General features: G+C 50.4%; 1 protein-coding gene across 1 annotated transcript in view; it reads left to right on the top strand.

Annotated features, from left to right (window-relative positions):
- The window catches only part of MECP2 (methyl-CpG binding protein 2), a 60836-nt gene that overhangs the window by 30034 nt on the left and 10706 nt on the right, over window positions 1–20096 (top strand). The window contains exon 2 of the mRNA XM_061409009.1: window positions 19718–20068. Coding sequence (XP_061264993.1) covers window positions 19718–20068 — 351 coding nt within the window. The remainder of the gene's footprint in view (window positions 1–19717; window positions 20069–20096) is intronic.

Raw genomic sequence — 20096 nt, 5'->3', positions numbered from 1 at the left:
CACCCATCCATCTCACCCTCTGTTGTCCCTTGCTCCTCCTGCCTCCAATCCCTCCCAGCATCAGAGTCTTATCCAATGAGTTAACTCTTCACACGAGGTGGCCAAAATATTGGAGTTTCAGCTTTAGCATCAGTCCTTCCAATGAACACCCAGGACTGATCTCCTTTAGGATGGACTGGTTGGATCTCCTTGCAGTCCAGGGGACTCTCAAGCGTCTTCTCCAACACGACAGTTCAAAAGCATCAGTTCTTCGGCGCTCAGCCTTCTTCACAGTCCAACTCTCACATCCATACATGACTACTGGAAAAACCTTGACTAGACGGACCTTTGTTGCCAAAGTAATGTCTCTGCTCTAAAGTTTCACAAAAATAAACTCAAGATGGATTAAAAACTTAACTGTAAGGGCAGAAACTATAAAGCTCTTAGAGGAAAACATAGGCAGTACACTCATTGACAGAAATACAGCAAGATCCTCTTTGACCCACCTCCTAGAGTAATGGAAATAAAAATAAACAAATGGGACCTAATTAAAGTTAAAACCTCTTGCACAACAAAACTATAAGCAGGGTAAAAAGACAACCCTCAGAATGTGAGAAAATAATAGCAAATGAAACAACTGACAAAGGATTAATGTCCAAAATGTATAAGTAGTTAATACAGCTCAATATCAGAAAAACAAGCCAATCAAAATATGGACACACAATATGGCACAAGGAGGACTTCCCTTGTGGCCCAGTGGCTAAGACTCCATGCTCCAATGCAGGGCGTCTGGGTTCAATACCTGGTTAGGAAAAAGTGTGAAAGTGTTAGTCACTCATTTGTGTCTGACTCCTTGTGACCCCATGGACTAGAACCCACCAGACTGCTCTGTCCATGGGATTCTCCAGGCAAGAATTCTGGAGTGGGTTGCCATTTCCTTCTCCAGGGGATCTTCCCAACCCAGGAATTGAACCCAGGTCTCCTGCATTGGAGGCAAATTCAGAGAACTAGAACCCATATAGGAGAAGGCAGTGGCACCCCACTCCAGTACTCTTGCCTGGACAATCCCATGGATGGAGGAGCCTGGTAGGCTGCAGTCCATGGGGTTGCTAAGAGTCGGACACGACTGAGTGACTTCACTTTCACTTTTCACTTTTCATGCATTAGAGAAGGAAATGGCAACCCACTCCAGTGTTCTTGCCTGGAGAATCCCAGGGACGGGGAGCCTGGTGGGCTGCTGTCTATGGGGTCGCACAGAATTGGACACGACTGAAGCGACTTAGCAGCAGCAGCAGCAGCATGGGGTCTAGGAAAATGGTGCTAATGAAGTATCTGGAGTTGGGGAATGGAGACGCAGACGTAGAGAACAGACTTGTGAACACAGTAGAAGGAGAGAGAGGGACGAATGGAGAAAGCGTCACCATATACGCACTGCTGCTGTCTCTGTCAGCCCGGGTTGGCCTGCACATGTGCTCAGGTGCATGCCTTGCCTCTGAACGTATTTGGATCCACTATCAAGCAGGCAGCCTACGCACATGGTTCACAACTCAGGAAGTGGGAGCTCTCTGATGATGCTTGGTCTTACAGTGTCCCTGCCACCGCCTGGGCCCCTCTGCAGGGAATGGCTGTCTCCAGGGGCTTCTTTGTGTCCTTTGAGGTGTTCCATACACAGACACATACTTTTAAACCTACGTTGATTTCCATGCACCTGCTCGGGTCATCATAGCTAAGGTGTAGTTTTGCCCATTTTGTCTACATTCCTAAGTTCACTAGCAAGAAGCTGTACTTAGCTTTTCATCAACCTCTGCAACATCCATATTTGTCTCCTTTTTCCTTCTACTGTTGTTTTTTTCCTTCTCTTTTTCCTTTGGAGAAGTGAACTCGTGGGCTTTGTTGTCCTGTTGGACTTGTATATCTGCTTTCCAGTCCATTGAGTGCTGTAAACCTTTATTATATCTTCTACTTTCTTGTAGTACAGTCTCTGGTTTTCTTTCTCTCACTTCTTAAGTCTAAACTTAGCTCATTGGTTTTCAGCTTTTCGAACGTAAGCATTTAAAACTGATCCTCAAACAATTGCAGCTGCATCGAGCCAGTTTCAGTGTATCGCATCTCCACTGAAAGTCAGCTTGAAGGGTTTTTTCAAAAATTTCCTCTTAGGATTTCTCTTTGACCCACAAATCATTTAGAAATGTTTTTTTTTTTTTTTTAATTTCCAAGTACATGGCTTTGTGGGTTTTTTCCTAGTTGCTATTTTTAAAAATCCAGTTCCAGCTAAATGGCACCGTGCTCCAAGACTGTGATCTCTGGGGTGTCCACCTCATGGCTTGTGGAGAAGTGCAGGACCGGATGAGCATGGAGTGTTGGTGGGGAACAGAAGCCAGAGGAAGCTCGCCTCCTTCATCTCGTCCATTATGAAAGTGTCCTCTCTTCTTACTGTTGTTCTGCTTCCGTTCACTGCTGGGGAGCGTGTGTCAGTCCAGTTTGCTTATTTTACCTTTATTATTTAAGACCAAATTTTGAGTTTTAGAAACTGTTTTGACTTCCTGGTAAATTGAGCTCTTTGGTATTACGAAGTGAACCTCTTGATAATTAGTAGTGCTTTTGCCATGACTGTTGCTTCATCTGATAGTAATGGTGCTACGCCACCTGTGTTTTCGGTCAGCACAGCCACTTTGAATTTTCCTCCTTTCTGTGTCTTTATGGATTAGACGTAGCTCATGAAAATGGCAAATAGCTGGATTAAAAAAATTCATTCTGTTACATCCATTAACATCTGTTTAATTACTAATGCATTTAGATTTATCTATACCGTTTTATTTTGTGCATTCTGTTTTTCCCACATTTCCTGTTTTTTTCCCTCCTTTCTTCTGCTGGATTAAAGTTGTTTTTTTAAATCATCTTAAGATACACATAACATAAACTTTACCATCTTACCCAATTTTAAACCGCTGTACCACCATCTCTTGAAAAGTTTTAATTGGTGTCATGCAGTATACATAGTGCCATACTCTGCTTTTTCATTTACCATTTAACAATAGAACATAAGCATCTCCATTGTTATGAACTAAAGTGTATGTGTTCCCCCAAATTTGTATATTGATGCCCTAACCCTCAATGGGAAGATGTTTGGAGTGGGGCCTTTGGGAGGTGACTAGGTAGGATTAGATGAGATCATGAGGTTGGGAACCACTGGGATCAGTGCCTTTATACGATGAGATACCACAGAGCCCACTCTCTGCTGTTTGCCATGAAGTGGACACAATGAGAAAGCAGCCATCTGCAAGCCAGGAAAAGGGCCCTCAGCAAGGAATCTCCCAGAACCTCGATCTTGGACTTCTGCATCCAGAACTGTGAGCAATAAATTTCTGTTGTTCAAGCCACTCAGTCTGTGGTATTTCAAATGGCAGCCTGAGCTGAGACACTCTTGTTAAGAAAAACAGGGAACATCCCTTGCAAGCTCACTTAGATTCCATCGCAAATGTAGTGAATCTTCTTTCTCGGCTCCCTGTCCCTTACCTCTGGACGCTTTGCTGCTTCTCCATGTGAGGCTTTCCGCAAGAGTAGTTTCTGTTCATAAGCTTCACATCCCCCTTGGTCAGCTCCTGGGATCACATCTGCACTCAGTCCTTTCACTCGGCCCCCCCCCCCCCGACACACAAACTGGGGGGTGGGGGGTGGTTCCAGGCCAGCTGCTGTCCACCTGCCTGACCAGGATCCACTCCTGGAATCTGTAGCAGCCCACGCTGGGCTGGTCCTTAACCTGTGCTCTGCAGGTGAGAATGTACCAGGCTCAGCATGTATCTTAGTAGCCTCTCCATGGCCTATGAAAATTTGAATTTCCTTCTGACAGCTCTTCGCTGGAAGAAAGGGGAATTCACCCAGGTTGTGCCCTTCGGCTCTCGTCTCTTCATCCCCTCCCGCTTCCCTGGGCTCTGCGGCCTTCTCTCCCAGTATCCTAGGTGATGATTCAGTTGTCTGTTGCTGTGCATGTCTCCTATCAGGTGAAGCCACTGAGGGTGGGGGCTGCGTCTTCTCGCCCACCACAGCCTCCCCTGGCGTCCTTGGGGTGGTACGCGTTCTTCTTGTCTGTGAGTGACCTTCGTAGGTCGTCAGAGCTCTGGGAAGAAGGCAGTTAGCAGCAAGGGATATAGCTCTTTGTTTTACCCCTCGAGCCGAGACATTTCAGTAGAAGATTGTTCTGCATTCCCATATGTACAGAATCAGTCTACCTCAGCCTTCAGGTGCACGTGAAACACTGGAACCGGAAATGGCTCAGGTAGGCTCAAATGTCCCACCAAAGACCCATTTCAGAGGTGTGGTTCTCTCAGCCGCACCAACTTGGTTGTGAGGAGCTGTGTGTTCAAGCAGAGTAGTCTCTGTGAGTGTAGCCAAGTCTGAGCGCATCTCTGGGAAAGGATCTGAAGTAGAATTGGGTGTTATCAACACACACCTGTCTCTTAGCTCCAGGAAGCTCTCATCTTCCAGAAGGGGTACCCACGAACCCTAGAGGCATTTTCAGAGATCTGAAGTTGGCTGAGCAAGTTCTCCGGCACCTGAGTGCTGTTCCATCCCTTCCTGCCTCAGTGGCAGTCACCTTGGGAGCCTCAGGTCACCTGCAGCTCAGTCCACAGGTGAACCTTGGGGTTTCAGCTAACATCTCATTAGGTGGCGAGAGAGAGCACTGAAAATGAGTATGAACGTAATTGAACATGTTTTTCCTTATGTGAGAGAAAGGTTCACGGGGTGGGTGTGTGTGTGTGAGAGAGAGAGAGAGAAAGGCTCACAGTGTGTGTGTGAGAGAGAAAGGCTCACAGGGGGTGAGTGTGTGAGAGAGAGAGAAAGGCTCACAGGGTGTGTGTGTGTGTGTGTCCATCAAATTTTACTGTGTGTGTGTGAGAGAGAGGCTCACAGTATATGTGTGTGTGAGAGAGAAAGGCTTACAGGGTGTGTGTGTGTGTGTGTGTGTGTGTGTGTGTGTGTGAGTGAGAAAGGCTCACAAGGTGTGTGGGTGTGTGTATGTAAAAGAGAAAGGCTCACAGGGTATGTGTGTGTGTGAGGCTCACAGGGTGTGTGTGTGTGTGTGTGTGTGTGTGTGTGTGTTCATCAGATTTTACCGTGTGTGTATAAGGCTCACAGGGTGCGTGTGTGTGTGTTTGTACGTAAGGCTCACAGGGTGTGTGTGTGTGTAAAAGAGAAAGGCTCACAGGGTATGTGTGTGTGTGTAAGGTTCACAGCGGGGGGTGTGTGTGTGCATTCAGCAGATTTGACCACACAAGGCACTTAGGGTCCTGGCCCTTTTTTTCTCCCTTCCCTTCTCCTCAGCCCACTGCCCGCCCTCCTGCCCGCCCCGCCCCCGCCCCCCCAGCCCAGAAAGAAGGTGGATTGACTGGAAGGCGGGCAGGTGAGACCCCGCCAGCTCTGCTCTGCCCTTTCTCTCTCCCACCTCTCTGCCCTTGCTTCCCAGCCGCCCCGGCCTGGTTCAAGCCTTCCAGCTCTCCCTCACGTCTCTCCCGGCCCCACGGGGTCCAGTGTCAGACCTCATTCCACTGCTGGACCCCCAGAGCGGGGAGCCGTCCTCCACTGGTGTCACGGCCCCTCACCTGACTCCTGCCTCTTCCAGCCGTGAAGAGCTGCACTTAGCCGCCTAGCCTTTGTCCGAGCTCCCGTGCTGCACCACCTCCTCTGCCAGGTGGTCGAAGATGTGAAGACCTGCCCCCTTGGGGTCAGATCTCTCCTCTCGAGCTACAGCTTCCTGCAGGTCCCTCCCCACCGGAGGACAGTGTTGACTGTCCCACCCCGCACACCCCTGGTGGGAGGAGGACCAGAAGTGTGTCCCCTACGGTCATGAGCCAGTCTATGAGGAACATGGGCTGTGATGCTCAAACTCCTCAAGTCCCCATGGCAAGCCTGCTTGCCCCCTGGACACCCCCCTCTATCGAGAACTTGGTGCCAGGCTCACAGGCTTTGTTTCGCTGTTCCCGACCGTCTCATCCCACAGGTAACTTAAGCAGGCATGTAGCGGGCTTCCCTGAGGGCTTAGATGGTAAAGAAGCTGCCTGCAGTGCAGAAGACCTGGGTTCGATCCCTGGGTCGGGAAGATCCCCTGGAGGAGGGCATGGCAACCCACTCCAGTGTTCTGGCCTGGAGAATTCCATGGACAGAGGAGCCTGGCGGGCTATAGTCCATGGGGCCGCAAAGAGTTGGACATGACTGACTAACAGTAACAGAGGGCCCTCCTGGTGCTTGGCTCTCAACTTTTGATCATTTCGCCTCCAGTTACCTCAGCCACCCACTACCAAGGTCACAGCCTGCACTTCGTCCTGTCCCTGGAGGCTGCCCCACCCTTGGAGTGCTAGCACACAGCTCCCCTGTTGACAAAGACTTCCTGGAATCTGTCAGTTTTCCCTCCTTTTATGAATCCTGCCCATCGCTGTACAAACGTGTTTTCCAGTTTCCCAGCTTCACCGAGCACTCCTGCCACTCCTGCCCAGTTCTCTGTTCCCTCTTTGCCTAAGCTTTTCACAACTTGTCTACTGAATATTCCTCTTTCCCACCTCCTAGTTTTGCTCCGCCCCTAGTGGATGTTTGCCTTACCTGGGCCAGCGGGGATTTCTCTCAACAGTCTTGTTCTCTCCTGGAATCCCCTTCCTGCATCTCTCCAGGGGTCCCACCAGCACCCTCTCCTGGTGCAGAGTCACTGGCTTCCTTTGGTTTTCTTACTTCACATCTGAGCCACCCCATCTTCTGACTGGAGTCACTGAAAATGCTCTATGCTTCTTTTTCATAGTTGCCCTTTCAGCTTGAACCACGGTCAGTACACTACATCTGAAGGTCAAATCTGTGCCTTCCTCCTTCCCGTATGCATTGTCTGAGGCTACTCTCCCACTTCACTGGCAAGTTGAGTGCCTCCTGTAAAGCAGAAAATGCTTGCTGTGTGGCCCTTGGCAGAGAAAAATGCCCTAAGCCCCGCACGGAGGTATGGCCATGTGTTGCTGGCTGGCTCATCAGACCCCCCTCCCCAAGGGAGCAGGGCCAGCTGTGCTGTGGCCAGTGCTGCCCCCTGCAGGGTGGCAGACACAGTGCTAGCTGCCCTGAGCCACCTTGGCAGCAGAATTCGGAATATTGTTCCCGGCTAACTAGATTCAAATCTGTTTCTCCAGCCCTCTGGTCCACCTAATAGGCTTTCATTCCCCCCAATTTTTGTTACTGTGGTAAAATACACTTGAAAAAAATTACCGTTGAAGTGTAAAGAAAGAAAGAGAAGTTGCTCAGTCATGCCTGACTCTTTGTGACCCCATGGTCTATAGCCCACCAGTCTCCTCTGTCCATGGAATTTTTCAGGCAAGAGTACTGGAGTGGCTGACCATTTTCCTTCTCCAGGGGATCTTCCTGACCCAGGGATCGAACCCAGGTCTCCTACATTGCAGGCAAATGCTTTACCATCTGAGCCACCATGGAAGCCCCCATCTAAGTGTACAGTTCCATGGTATTAAGTATATTCATACTGTACAAACATTACCACCTTCCATCTTCCAGGAGCTGTTTAATCCAGTCCTGTTCTACATAAATCAGCTAGAGTTGGTCTCTGTTGCTTACTACCAATAATCTGGACAGATCCACCATTGATTGTCTTTCTCCTGCCTCGCTCCTCGTTGTCTTCTTTGCTGACTCTTTCTCCTTGTCACAGGACCAGATAACAGGAGGGAAATTGTCCATACTCGTATCTAAGGGACCCTCACTTGTGCGATGGCCTCTTCAGACATCCATGCTGAGGACTACCAGATCTCTGTCTCTAGCCTTGAGCCCTCAAAGGCGAAATGCCTCAACATGGTAAACGTAAAATCCGGAAGTCAGAATCCTGAATCTCCAGCGCTCTGCCGGCACACACATGCCCTCCCCTGATGGCACCTAGGCCAACCACAGTGTCCCCTGCTTAGACTCTGCAGTAGCCCCCACGGCAGTCAAGGGGGTGACCATGCAGATCCGCAGAAGGAGTGCAGTCTGCAGGCCACCCCCAGCTGCCGGCCCCTTTGGGATTGGTCTTGGCCTTGGTCTCAGCTCTGAGAGCTTCCTCACCTGGTCAGGCTGATCCCAGGGCCATGGGTGGTGAAGGAGGGAGTGGGTACCAAACCCCTGCCCTACCATCACTGCCCAAGGCTCCAGAAAGCTCTGGAGCCTGCATTGCACTTCAACTTCTTCCCCTGCCCCGGTCTGCTTGCTCTTCCTTCCGTGCATGGGTGTCAGTCCCTAAGAAACATGTAGTGCCCCACACTGTGAGTGCACCTGCAGCACCTCATGTCTCCCTGCCTGCTCATCCTGCCTCACACTCTGTCTTCCATGAACGATGAGCCTCTTCAGACTGTTCATCTGATCATGTTGCTCCTCTGAGAAAAACCCTCTGAGGGCTTCTCATCCCTCACAGGATAAAATCTCATCTATTCCTGGACATGCAGCCTATATCATACCCAGGGCTTAGAAGAGCCATGCTTGGTTTAATGTTCTACTGCGACCAGCTCCAAAGTCTCCATTTTTTAAGAAATCCTGCATTCTCATTTGATAACGTGTCCTGCAAACGAGGTAGCCAGGCCTGCCTCATGTTGAGCTCCTTTTCTCCGCCTTGCTCACTTGGCTTTAGCCCATCATTCTTGCGTTTCCTGGAACATGCCAGATTGTTCCTGGAATTGGGGCCTTGGCTCTTCCTAGTCCTTAAGCCTGGACCCCTCTTTACATGATCCCTTGAGGCACCTGAAGAATTCTTTACCCTTTATGTTCAGGACATTGACCACCATCCCTCTCACTGATGAGGTTTTTTTTTTTAATCACTTTTATTTGGAAGCATGGTATGTTCTTTCAGCCTGCAGATACAGCTCAGCTTTGTCTCAAGTTCTCTTATGTATCTTTGATGGCGTCTATGTGCCATTTGGGGTTCCCTACTGCAGGGCCACGAATTATCCTTATGTTGGATTATCTGTCTCTCATCCAATGTTGTTAGCGTCACTCTAATTGCTTTTGCTTTTATCTCTTTCATCTGCATACAGTGTTTGTCTGATTGGATTTTCAGCTATTCATGTTCTGATTCTGGCTGTTTTTAAATGTATTTATTAGTTCCATAATGGCGCATCTTGGTCTGCAGTTTGTTTCCCTAGATTGGGAATTTGCCCTTTCATCTTAACTGTGTTTTATCTTCTCATCTTTGAACTCTTATTGAGAACATGTTCTTATAAAATTGTAAGGAATTTCCTTCTCTTCCTTTTGTGTATTCGCTCCATGGTGAAAGTTTGCCTTTCCTGAGCCATCTCCCTCCCTGTCTCTCTTCTCCTTTTTTTATTTTTTTTTTTAGCTTTTGGCCATAAAATGTTTCTAGAAGTACCATGTGGTTTTTTGTCAACTTGGCTCAGGCTTTGACGGCTCCGTTGTTCTGTTGGCTTTGCTGCAGAGGAGTTTTGGCTGTCTCCTCCTGGTCTGCTGGCCCATCTCAGTGCTTTCCCCTCTGGGCTGCCGTGAGCTTGGCTCTTGTGGTCAGAACCAAGTTGCACAACCAGGGGAACTGCAGGCAGGGGGACTCTTCGGCCACATCTGGAGTCACTAGCTTAGGAACAGTGTTCAGTGTTTTATGTCATGGCTCGCTCTAGCCCCTTGAAGGACTTGCATGCCATTCCTGGAAAGGGGCACCCCAGGCTCCTGCTGGTTCCCTGAGCTGGGTGGCCCCAAGCACAGGCACCTCCTGCAGTGCTGGCCTGGCCTGCTGGCTACTAGACCTGGGACATACGTGTGCTTGTGCCTGGTTCAAACTGTCACCCTGCAGAGACCAGCACACCCCTATAAAGCAATTCTATTCCAATTCAAAAGGAGTTTTCAAGAGTGAGAGATGCCTCCCCAGTTCCTCCGTTCCAACTTAGTGGAGGAGAGGTCTCAGGGCTCTTGTGAGCTCCCTGACATGGCTTCCAGGGGTGAAGCAGTCCTGCAGCTGCTTTGTTCTCTGTAGCCCTTTCTTCAGCTGCCAGGTCGTGGCATGTGCTGCATGCAACATTACATCCCTTGCCTTTGCGGAATGAAATCTGCCCTTCCCACTCCTCGCTGTCTGTGTGTTTCCCCATTTTCTCCGGGATCGGGAGAGAGCAGGTCCGTGGGAGGTTGGAAGCCGCCGTTTGGACCGGATGCTCTCATCTGCAGTGACTTGATCGTGTCGTGTGGCTGCTGATGCGGGGTCCCCGGAAGCACATCCCAGCCCCGCCACCCTTTGTTGTCTTCAGCTCTTCCCAGGTGCGGATTCCAGGCGACTCTCCACCAGCGGGCTGGAAGTCAGTCTTCCATTGTATTTTCTACCCCATTAGTGCTTGTACACAGGGCCACCTCTGACTTACTGATGTGTGTCTTATCACTTTTTCTCCGGTCCCCAGAGTTGTTTCGGGGAGCGAGATTCAGTCCCTGCCAGTGACCCACAGAAACCCCGCAGCCTGCTGGTGCCCTTGCCCTGCAGGCTTCTTGGCCCTTCCATCTGCCATGGGCAGACCGTGCTTTGCAGCCAGCCTGGCTCCAGGTCCCCCCATTGTGACCTTGAAGATTTCCTGGGGCTCTGCTGGCAGGGGTGGGGGGGTCCTGTCCCAGACCGCCCCCCGCCCAGTAGGTCACTCATGGTGCCTCAGCCATGGGTGTCACCCCTTCTTTTTGTCTTTTGTTGCTCCTTTTCTTCAGCGGCTCCTGTGTTGTCATCAGGAAGCAAGGCTGTCAGACCTGCAGCTGCAGGGTGACCTCCACTAGTGAGAGGAAAACAAACGGTATTGAGAGAAAAACTGCAGCAGGCGAGAGCTGTGGGAGTCTGTTGCTAGGAACCAGAGAGGCAGGCGTGACCTGAGTGTCTGTGCACACGGGCCATGGGGACCTGAAGCTGGATATATGGCGAGGGGGCCTCAAGGCCAGCTTTGCCCTGATGAGTGTCCGTCTGTTTGTGGGAGGGCTTGACGTGAGTAGTCTGCAGCACAGACGTGCACAGGGGCCCGGAAACATGGTGGGAAAGAAGTAGCTAGATATGGAGGCTGGGAAGAGACTAAGTAACAAAAATGTCAGTCATAAGACTTGAGTTCTGGGTTTCCTTTCATTCTTAGCACATTTATCCAGCCCCCCTGCAGTGACCTATATGGGAACAGTGGGTGGTGAAGCCACCCAGCTTGGCTTTAGTCATGGTCCACAAGTTTACCAGCATCTCACATAGGACCCGATCCTTCCCACCCCAAGCAAGCCATACCACCTTCCAGAGCTCTCCCCTGGCTCCTGGTATCTCCTCTCTGACAATACTCATCAAAAGTGCTGTGATTTCGTTATTGACTCTTTGCTTTATAAGATTGTTTGTACTGGGAGAAAGAGAAGAAACAGATGCAGGTAGAAAGCATGTCTTGTTGCCGGAGAGTCTGCTATGGAGTGAATGAGGAGGTGACATAAAACACTCCTCCCCACTCCCAGTGTCCTGGTTGTGACAACTGTGTTCAAAGTTTGCCCCTCCCTGCTGGGCATTCCAGAGTAGAAGCCATTTCTGCCACCCTGCTTTATTCCTATGGAGTTCTAGAACATTTTCATCACCCCTAGAGGAAGCCACATGGAAGAAAGACAGCCTGACGTTTCCTCAAAAGGTTACACGTGGAATGCCCGTGTGACCCAGAAATTCCACTCTAGGTATAGACCCAAGAGAATCGAAAATAAACACCTGTGCAAAAACTTGTGCACAAATATCCACAGCAGCTAAAAAGGTAGAAGCAACCCAGATGTCTATCAACAGATGAATGAATGAACACAGCGTGGTGTGTCTATACGGTGGAATGTTACTCAGCATAAAAAGGGAAGAAGTTCTAATACATGCCACAACATGGAAGAACCCTGAACACATTATGCTGAGTGAAAGGAGCCTGTCACAGAAAGCCATATATTGTATGATTCTATTTATATGAAAGGTCCAAGCAGATCCATAGAGACATAAAGGAGATTAGTGGTTGCCAGGGGCTTGGGAGTAAGGGGTGCTGAGGAAGTACCTGCTTAGTGGATGTGAGGTTTCCTCCGGGGGGGTGACAAAATGTTCCGAAACTAAATAGTGGTGATGCTTGCACAACATTGTGAATGTATTAAGTGCTGCTAATGGTAAATTTTGTATCATGGGTTTTACCACAATTAAAAAAAAAAAATTGATCAAACGCTCTCAGAATATTTAGCCAACAACCTTCAACTTGGCTACGTGCCTAGTCATTAAACTTCTTGGACTAAATTCCTTTCTGTCATGGTTACCATGTTCTGGGCTTCGGAGATTTCATTTTGGGTCAGTGTGTTCCAGTCCACCATGTGTCCCCATAGGTCCCCACACTCACCTCTTTCTCTTGAATGGGACAGCAGAGCTACTTGGCAGAGCATTGGAAAACCTACCATAATGATTTAGGGTAATTGGTGAAGTCGGCTATCATTTTAGTGGGTTCTTACAAAAATTAAGGTCGAATTCACATATCATGACATTCACCCATTTAAAGGGTGCAGTGGCATTTAGTACATTTGTAATGTGTCTAATGGGAAAGATTGAAGGCAGAAGGAAAAAGGGGTAGCAGAGGATGAGATGGTTAGACAGCATCACCTACTCAATGGACAAGAGTTTGAGCAAACTCTAGGAGATAGTGGAGGACAGAGGAGCCTGGCGTGCTGCAGTCCACGGGGTCACAAAGAGTCAGGCACAACTTAGGGACTGAACGACAGCAACAAATGTGCAACCATTGCTTCTATCTAGTTCCAGAATATTTGTATCACCCCTCCAAAAAGAATCCCTTGTTCATTAGGAGTCATTCTCTACTACCTACTACCTCTGGCCCCTGGCAGTGAATATCCTACTTGCAGTCTCTGGATTTTCCTATTTCTGGACATTTCATATACATGAAATCTCATAATATTTGTCCTTTTGTGTCTGGCTTACTTCACTTGGCATTAACATCTTCAGTTCACGATCCATCCATGCTGTACCAGGTGTAAGAGTTTCCTTTTTTTTTTTTTTTCCGTTTTGGCCACCATGGGGCTTGTGGAATCTTTGTTTCCTGATCAGGGATTGAACTCTGGCTCTTGGCAGTCAGAGTGCCAAGTCCTTCTTGGGACCTTCTGGCTGCTGTGATGTGTGCTGTTAGGAACATCGTCATCCATGGACTCTTGTTTGAGTCCCTGTTCTCAACTCTCCAGGGTCCATACCTTGGAGTGGAATCTCTGGGTCACATGGGAACTCCACGTTTACCTTTTTGAGGAACTAACTGCCTGACTGTTCTCCACAGTGGCAGTGTGTTTTCAAACTTGCTTATCTTTCCCACATGTAGTGGTTTCGTACTGTGACAAGGAGACTTACTGTATGGCACTGACTGCCTTCATTTGGGGAGGGTTCTATCTTTGGGCAGCATGAACTGTGTTTTGTACAGCTTTTCAAAGCATAGTTTCTTGCATCTTCTAAAAACTGGGGTATTAAAAAATACACTGAGTTCAGAAGAGGGCCACTAAACTTTAGGTTCCACTGTTGAAACCTTCAAGCAGAACCCCGTCCCTCCTCCTGCTCTGCAGAGACCCCTGAGACCATCTTGCAGTTCCAGTTTGATTGCTCTCAGATCTTTAAAGGGGCCAAAGCTGGCGACTCACAGTGCTACTGCCTTGATGATTCATGCAGAGAAGCCTCCTGGATTCTGAGATGCTGCAGCTCGTACTGGAGGGAGAAAGAATTGGAAGCCCCAAGGAGTGACTCTTTGGGACAGAAGCAGCCTCTGCCGGGAGGCCTGTTCTCACCTCACATCCCAGACTATTGACATGGGGAAGTAGCCACCCCCTCATCCTTCCGGTTCGTGGCTGCGTAGTGATGCTTGGACTCCTGACCGGACTCCACGGGGTGGCTGACTGGAAATGAAAGGTGCTGAGACACGCATCTCCAACATGGGCCTGATGCAAGCATGACTGAAATTAGGAAACGTCAGGATGTCACTGGGGCTCTGGAAGTGTCCTAGAGCTCACTCTGGGGGAGCCTGATTCCACTTCAAGGGAAGAATACCTTTTCAGCTGCAGCCTTCACCTGGTTTTGTGGTCTGTCTGTCTTTAATCTGAAATCCTTGGGGGTTGAGTAGTCCCACCTGAGTGTCCATAGTCTGATTAGTGCAAGTGCCAGATGTCAGCGATCACACCCCTGAAATTCACAGGAGCCTTGGATCCAAAGAGTGCCTGGTACTGCATCCCAAGGCTGCCTCCCGCATGATTACTGGAGGTTCCTTTCATTAGGAAAATACAGTCAGTTCTCGCCATCAGACCCCTTGGGATACAGTGATTTGGACTGAAGTCAAGATTCCTGCAACTCTTTTTCCTTTGCTAGATCAAAGCAAGGATTTGATGTAATGTTTTTTGTTTCATGAGCGTAATTAGCAAATGATTTTATTTACACAAGAGTCTTCTCTCAGTCTTTGTAGACGTTTAAGATTTGTGTAGTCTTTCTGCTTCAATGTGATATGTCATTTCCTCCCCAAATCATGTGTTTTGCTAATCACACATTGAAAAACAGAAGTTGTTATGGGAAAAACTGGATCGGGGTAGACCATGAGAGACCTGTGTGATTTGGTAATCAGAGCTCACAAAACCAGTAACCATTGTGGTTAAAGAAGCACCAGGGCTCAGTGAAGGCTCTGTTGGCATTTGCAAGTGGCATCAACATCAGCTGACTGGTTTTTGCCATGACCCCCAGATTGGTGCCTCCTTCCCTGCATTGCACAGGTTAGTTTGTCTGTTGATATTAAAAGCTGGGTCCTGGGCAAGGCTGCCTTTGGCAGTGATTTTTTTTTTTTTTAAACACAGGGAAACATGTCAACACTTTCTTTCACACTTGTAGCTGTACCATCTAGAGCATAATGCTATTGAAAACGTTGCAGTGCTTTGAGCCACTAAAACAAGGCACTTCTGCAAGGTTTCTAGCCTTTTTTCTTAATATATTCACGTGAAGTAAAGGCATTCTCTTTAATTGTGAGACAGCTTGGGTGAAACAGCTTTGAAATCTTGGTGTCGGGCAGCACAGTTTCCGGTCATGTTGCCATCACCTCTGCCTCTGCAGACATGCTGCCCCTGCGCCCCAAGCAGGCATGCCATCACCCTCCTGAGGCCTGAAGGCTGACTCTGCTCCGAGCATCCATTTGGGGCAGTTGGAGCCCTCAAGGACTTCAGCATCACCTCCCCGGCTGCCTTCAGATGAGTGAGCCAGTCCAGGCTGGCGTGGCACTCCTGGGTGGCCCATGTCTTCAGTCACTGGCCCTTTTTCTGCCCAAGCTGCAGCCCATTATGAAGAGTCCACGCCTGCCGCTACGTGGAATGCCCCTCTGTTTCCAGGCCTTTCCTCAGGCCTCAGGAGACGCTGCTGTCACCGCTTTTCCCTGTCTCTGGCTCCTCTGCTGGTCGGCCGTAGGGTGCCTGCTGGAGTCCTCGCCAAACAGGACTCCCTCCCTCCCTTCCTGGTCTCTTTAGCTTGCGTATTCCTTAGTCTCTGGCCAGTTTGTGAGTATCGGTCAACCTTTGTAAGCACTGTCTTCTATAGCATCTTCTGGAAGTTGTTCAGTCCGGCAATTTTGGTAGTTTCAGCCAGAGGAGTCTCTGCAGGTTTCTCTGCCTCACTGCAGGGAGCCGATCCATGGAACTGCACCCCCAGCATGACCATCCTCTGTGGCCACACACTCTCCGTCGCTGTAGGCATCATTCTTGGCTTTCCTGGGCCCTCAGTGGCCGCTCCGGCACCCTCTTCTGCCAACCCCAGGGCCCAGGCACCCATAGTCGGCATGTCCTGGCTGCCTCCTTGAAGCTGATGGGCAGAGGGTGTCATCGTCCCTTGGACACGGTTCCTGAGGGAGGGGATGACAGGAAAGAGGACATGTGTGCTCTCTGGGGCAGTGCGGGGATCAGGAAAGGCCTCTCAGAAGTCGAGAGCCAGGGTGACACACGAGGCTTACCCCAACTCATTCATTCCTCCAGGGAGGGGCGTTAGAGCTGTTGCTGGGGTCAACCAGGCCCACCTGGTCTGCCCTGCCCAGAGCACTCGTCGTCAGCCCTGAAGACCTGCTGTGTCTGGCCTTCCTCTGTGCCTGGGACAGAGGACAGGGTCACCCTTGGCTGCCTCCCCTCATCCACTTCCCCAAACGGGGAGCGCTTGAAGCCTAGAGAGTGAGTCTGGTTCTACCCTGGTGTCCCCACCCAGAACTGAGGCTGGCTTCAGGCAAGGGCCATCGACGAGCACATGTCATCTCAGATGTGACCTCAGACAGGTGACCTTGTCTGGTTATCTCTGCTTTTCTTTTGACCTGTAACACTGAAGAGTTGATCAGGTGGATACCCGCAAGTCTCAAATGGATTAACTTAAGAACTAGGTACTCAGTTCTCATGGTCCTCTCCGGGGCAGTGTGTGTGTGCGCGCGCATGCACACAGAGATACACAGTCTGACAAAAGGGGGGATGAAGAGAGGGCTGTTTGGTTTCTTTGAAACTGTGTTTTAACAAACCCCGTAACCCTCCTGCTGGGGAGCCTCGAGTATTTGCCTGGCCTTCCTCCTTGAGGTTACCCTGCCACCGAGCAGGCAACTGAGCCAGGGGTAACTCACTTGGATTACCTGTTTGGCACCCTTTTTGCCTCCACTTCACACCCAGCAGAATGACTTCCGGGCTTCTTTGTGGGCTTTTATTTGATTTCAGTAGCAGTCAGAAAATCAAAGTACCAAACCACCTCTGTGCCCATCAGTCCACAGAATTGAAAATCACCATATTTTCATAGCGGCTTCAAGTAATTTCAATTTGAAAGAGCCAGGACGTCATAGATAGTTAAAGGCTGTCTTATTCCCATCTTTGGTGCTATTAAAAACTCATTTATCGATCACTTAGGTGAAAGGGCAGGTTTTATGTTATGTCTATGTGATTGTAATAAAAATCTTTCAAAGCCCACACAATTCGTGTAGGCCAAGTTGCAGTCTGGGCACAGGGGTCTCCCCACTTGGTAGCCAAAGAATTCTCTTCTCCCCTCCTTGAGCTTCTTTTTAGTTGTTCCTTTGTGTTGAGGTGGAGACTGCTTATAATGCGGTGTTAGCTGCTCTTGCAGTTCCTCCTCACAGGGCTGGCTGTCGCTCCACCCTGCTGCTGGCCCAGGTTTCCCTGTCCTCAGTTGGTGGCACTTGTCCCCACACTGGCCAGCTGTGTTGCTCCACCTCCTGGTCACGTCCCGAGTCCCCACTACCCTCACCTGGGACTGTGCCTCAAGAGCCCCTGGAGCAGTCTGCCCTGCCCTGGGCATTGCTCCCTGAGGAATTGCCATTCCCTGCCCCAGATCATCAAGGTGATGCTTCTGCAAGGCTGCTGTGGTGTGGAGTCCAGCAGGCCTCAGAGTCCCCCAGGCCACCTGCTGCCCTCTGGGGTCTCCCGCAGGTCACTCTCCACATTGCAGCTGAAGGAATCCCATCACACCCAGAATCAAACCCAACACAGCTCCATGACCCACCCCCGCTTGAGGCCTCCCTGCTGCCCAGAACCTTCGTCCCCATAAGATCCTTGAGACCCTCCCTCACTTTCTGTCTTTCCCTCCTTTTCCCCCGACATCGCCAAGCGGGTTCTTTTCTTCTCTGAAATCTAAGCAGTTCATGCTTTTGGACCTTCACTTTCCCCAGCACAGGCTGCCCTAGGACCTGAGCCAGCCTCCTTCCCCTCCATGGATGCTAGGTGTGTTCTAGTCTCTTCCCGTCTGTCTTGATTTTCTTTTTGGTTATGTCAACTTTTACGTGATTCAGAAAATGAAATTCTGGTCCACACACCTGGCGAGTTCTGGCTCTGTGCCATTACTCACCTCAGTCCCACCTACCCCGTGCTGGACTAGTTCTGTGCATTTCTGCCCTCTGCTTCCTGAAGTGTCCTCCGTTTCTCCCCTGGAGGGTGGCCTACCATGGACCCCTTCCTGGGGGTCCCACCCTGGGGTTCAGGCTACCTGGCTCTCCATGGTGCGCACGTGTCAGTGTTGGCCCAGTAGGTCTCAGGTGGTGGCTGTCTGGCTTGGCCGCAGTCTTGGGCCACTAAAAAGAATGCTATCGCCAATAGCATCATGCTCAAATGCACAATGTTGTTTTGTGTTTCTGTGGGTATGTCTTCTTCATAGATTTCTAGAAGGGCTGGCCCTAGACGGCATTGACACCCTTGCTGGTACCTAAGGAGCATTCCTGGGGTGCGTAGTTCATGCCGAAGCTCACCGTAGTTACAGTATCCACAAACGCACATGAGGGCTCTGAAGAAGCCAGACTTGGCCATCAGGGCCGCGTTTTGCTGTGGCCCGGGACTGTCTGGGTTTCCGACACAGAGCTAAGCCTGGGCTTACCCTCGAACTCTGCTGGAGATAGCCAGGATAGGTAGGAGGGTGGGATGTGCCCTTTCCACGCCCCATCTCCCCAGGCCCAACCTGTGAGTTCCTGATGCAAACTCACCTTTGGGGACTGAGCCGTGTCATTCGAGTCTTGTGGCCAGGGCAGGCCATGGTGCCTTGGTGGTGGTCTCCAGGGCGTGGCCAGCAAGGGAAGTCACTTGGGGTGGGCTGTTGTGAGCGTCACGGGCCCTGGGGGCTCTGGGGCTCAGATCTGGAATACAGATCAGTCTGGCTCTTTTCCTGGGTGAGCTTCTAAGAGAGGGCTTTGCAGGTGACCTGCTCTGAGCCCACAGTTCTGGTTTCTGGGCCTCCCTGGCCCAGGTGATGCTCTCACCCTGTTGGCCCAGCCACGAGAGCAGCATGGCCAGACTCTAATCCCAGAGTCTGGAGCCTCACAGTAACCATTGTCCAAGGAGATAAGGAGGGGGCCCTACCTGGTGGGACCCACACATAGGGGAGGAGCTGGTCTGTCAGCATGGAGGAATGGGGAGGCGCCCGCCCTGGAATTGGGCACGTCCCAGTGCCAAAGCCCCGCGTTGTCAGGAGAGTCTGGTGAGAAAGACTCCCCCAGCAGGGAACTCCTCCTCTTCTCACATGAGAACCCTGGGCAGTAGTGTCTGGCTGCCCCATCCCACTGTTTAGACAGTGCCTTTGTGACTCTTCTCTGTCTAGGGTGTTGGTACCCATTGTCAAGATGAGGAGACTGAGGCACAGGATGTTGAAGTCACTTGTGCAGATCCATGTTTGGAAATGGCAAAAAAAAATCATGATTTGGGCTTGGGGTGGCTTACTCCAAATCTGCAGGTTTTTCCTCAGCACTGCACTCGGCACCACGTCCCCAGTGGCAGTGTTAGGCTCTTCCCATCACCAAGGTGTACTGTGCGGTTTTCATTGAACACCCGTTTGAGAAAACCCCAAACACAAAAGCTTAGAGTAACACTCATGCTAGGCCCTGGGGAAGAGGAGCCCCTTCCATTTTGGTGAGTAGGTCCCTCTCCAGAAGATGAGAGAGCCTCTAATCATCCGTCCAACCCAGAGGCCCTAGCTCGTAACACCGAGAAGCCATCTGGGCAAGCCTGCTAGGGATGGGCTTCAGGGTGACCACAGTGTCGATAGGGTGCTGCGGGCCATCACTGTCAGCAGCCCTGGGCTCTCAAGTCATCTGTGAAGGGGAAGGGCATTTCAATCTGGGGGATGCTGGCAGGACAGCCCCTCTCCTGGGGCCCTGCCTGTGTTGGGGCACCCCAGACCTGCCAGCGCCCACTTTTTTCTTCACAAAGTTTGTTCCCTGTGATACTGACATCCTTGTTTAACACTCAGGGAAGAAAAGTCCGAAGAGCAGGATCTCCAGGGCCTGAAGGACAAACCTTTGAAGTTCAAAAAGGTGAAGAAGGATAAGAAAGAAGACAAAGAGGGCAAGCATGAGCCCCTGCAGCCAGCAGCCCACCACTCTGCCGAGCCAGCAGAGGCCGGCAAAGCAGAGACCTCAGAAGGGTCAGGCTCGGCCCCAGCCGTGCCAGAAGCTTCTGCATCCCCCAAGCAGCGGCGCTCCATCATTCGTGATCGGGGCCCCATGTACGATGACCCCACTCTGCCGGAAGGTTGGACCCGAAAGCTTAAGCAAAGGAAATCTGGCCGCTCCGCTGGGAAGTATGATGTGTACTTGATCAAGTAAGTAAGGGTGATTCCTGTCTCTCCA

The sequence above is a fragment of the Bos javanicus genome, chromosome X, assembly GCF_032452875.1.
Source record: "Bos javanicus breed banteng chromosome X, ARS-OSU_banteng_1.0, whole genome shotgun sequence".
Lineage (NCBI taxonomy): Eukaryota > Metazoa > Chordata > Mammalia > Artiodactyla > Bovidae > Bos > Bos javanicus.
This window is presented reverse-complemented; position numbering and strand designations above follow the sequence as displayed.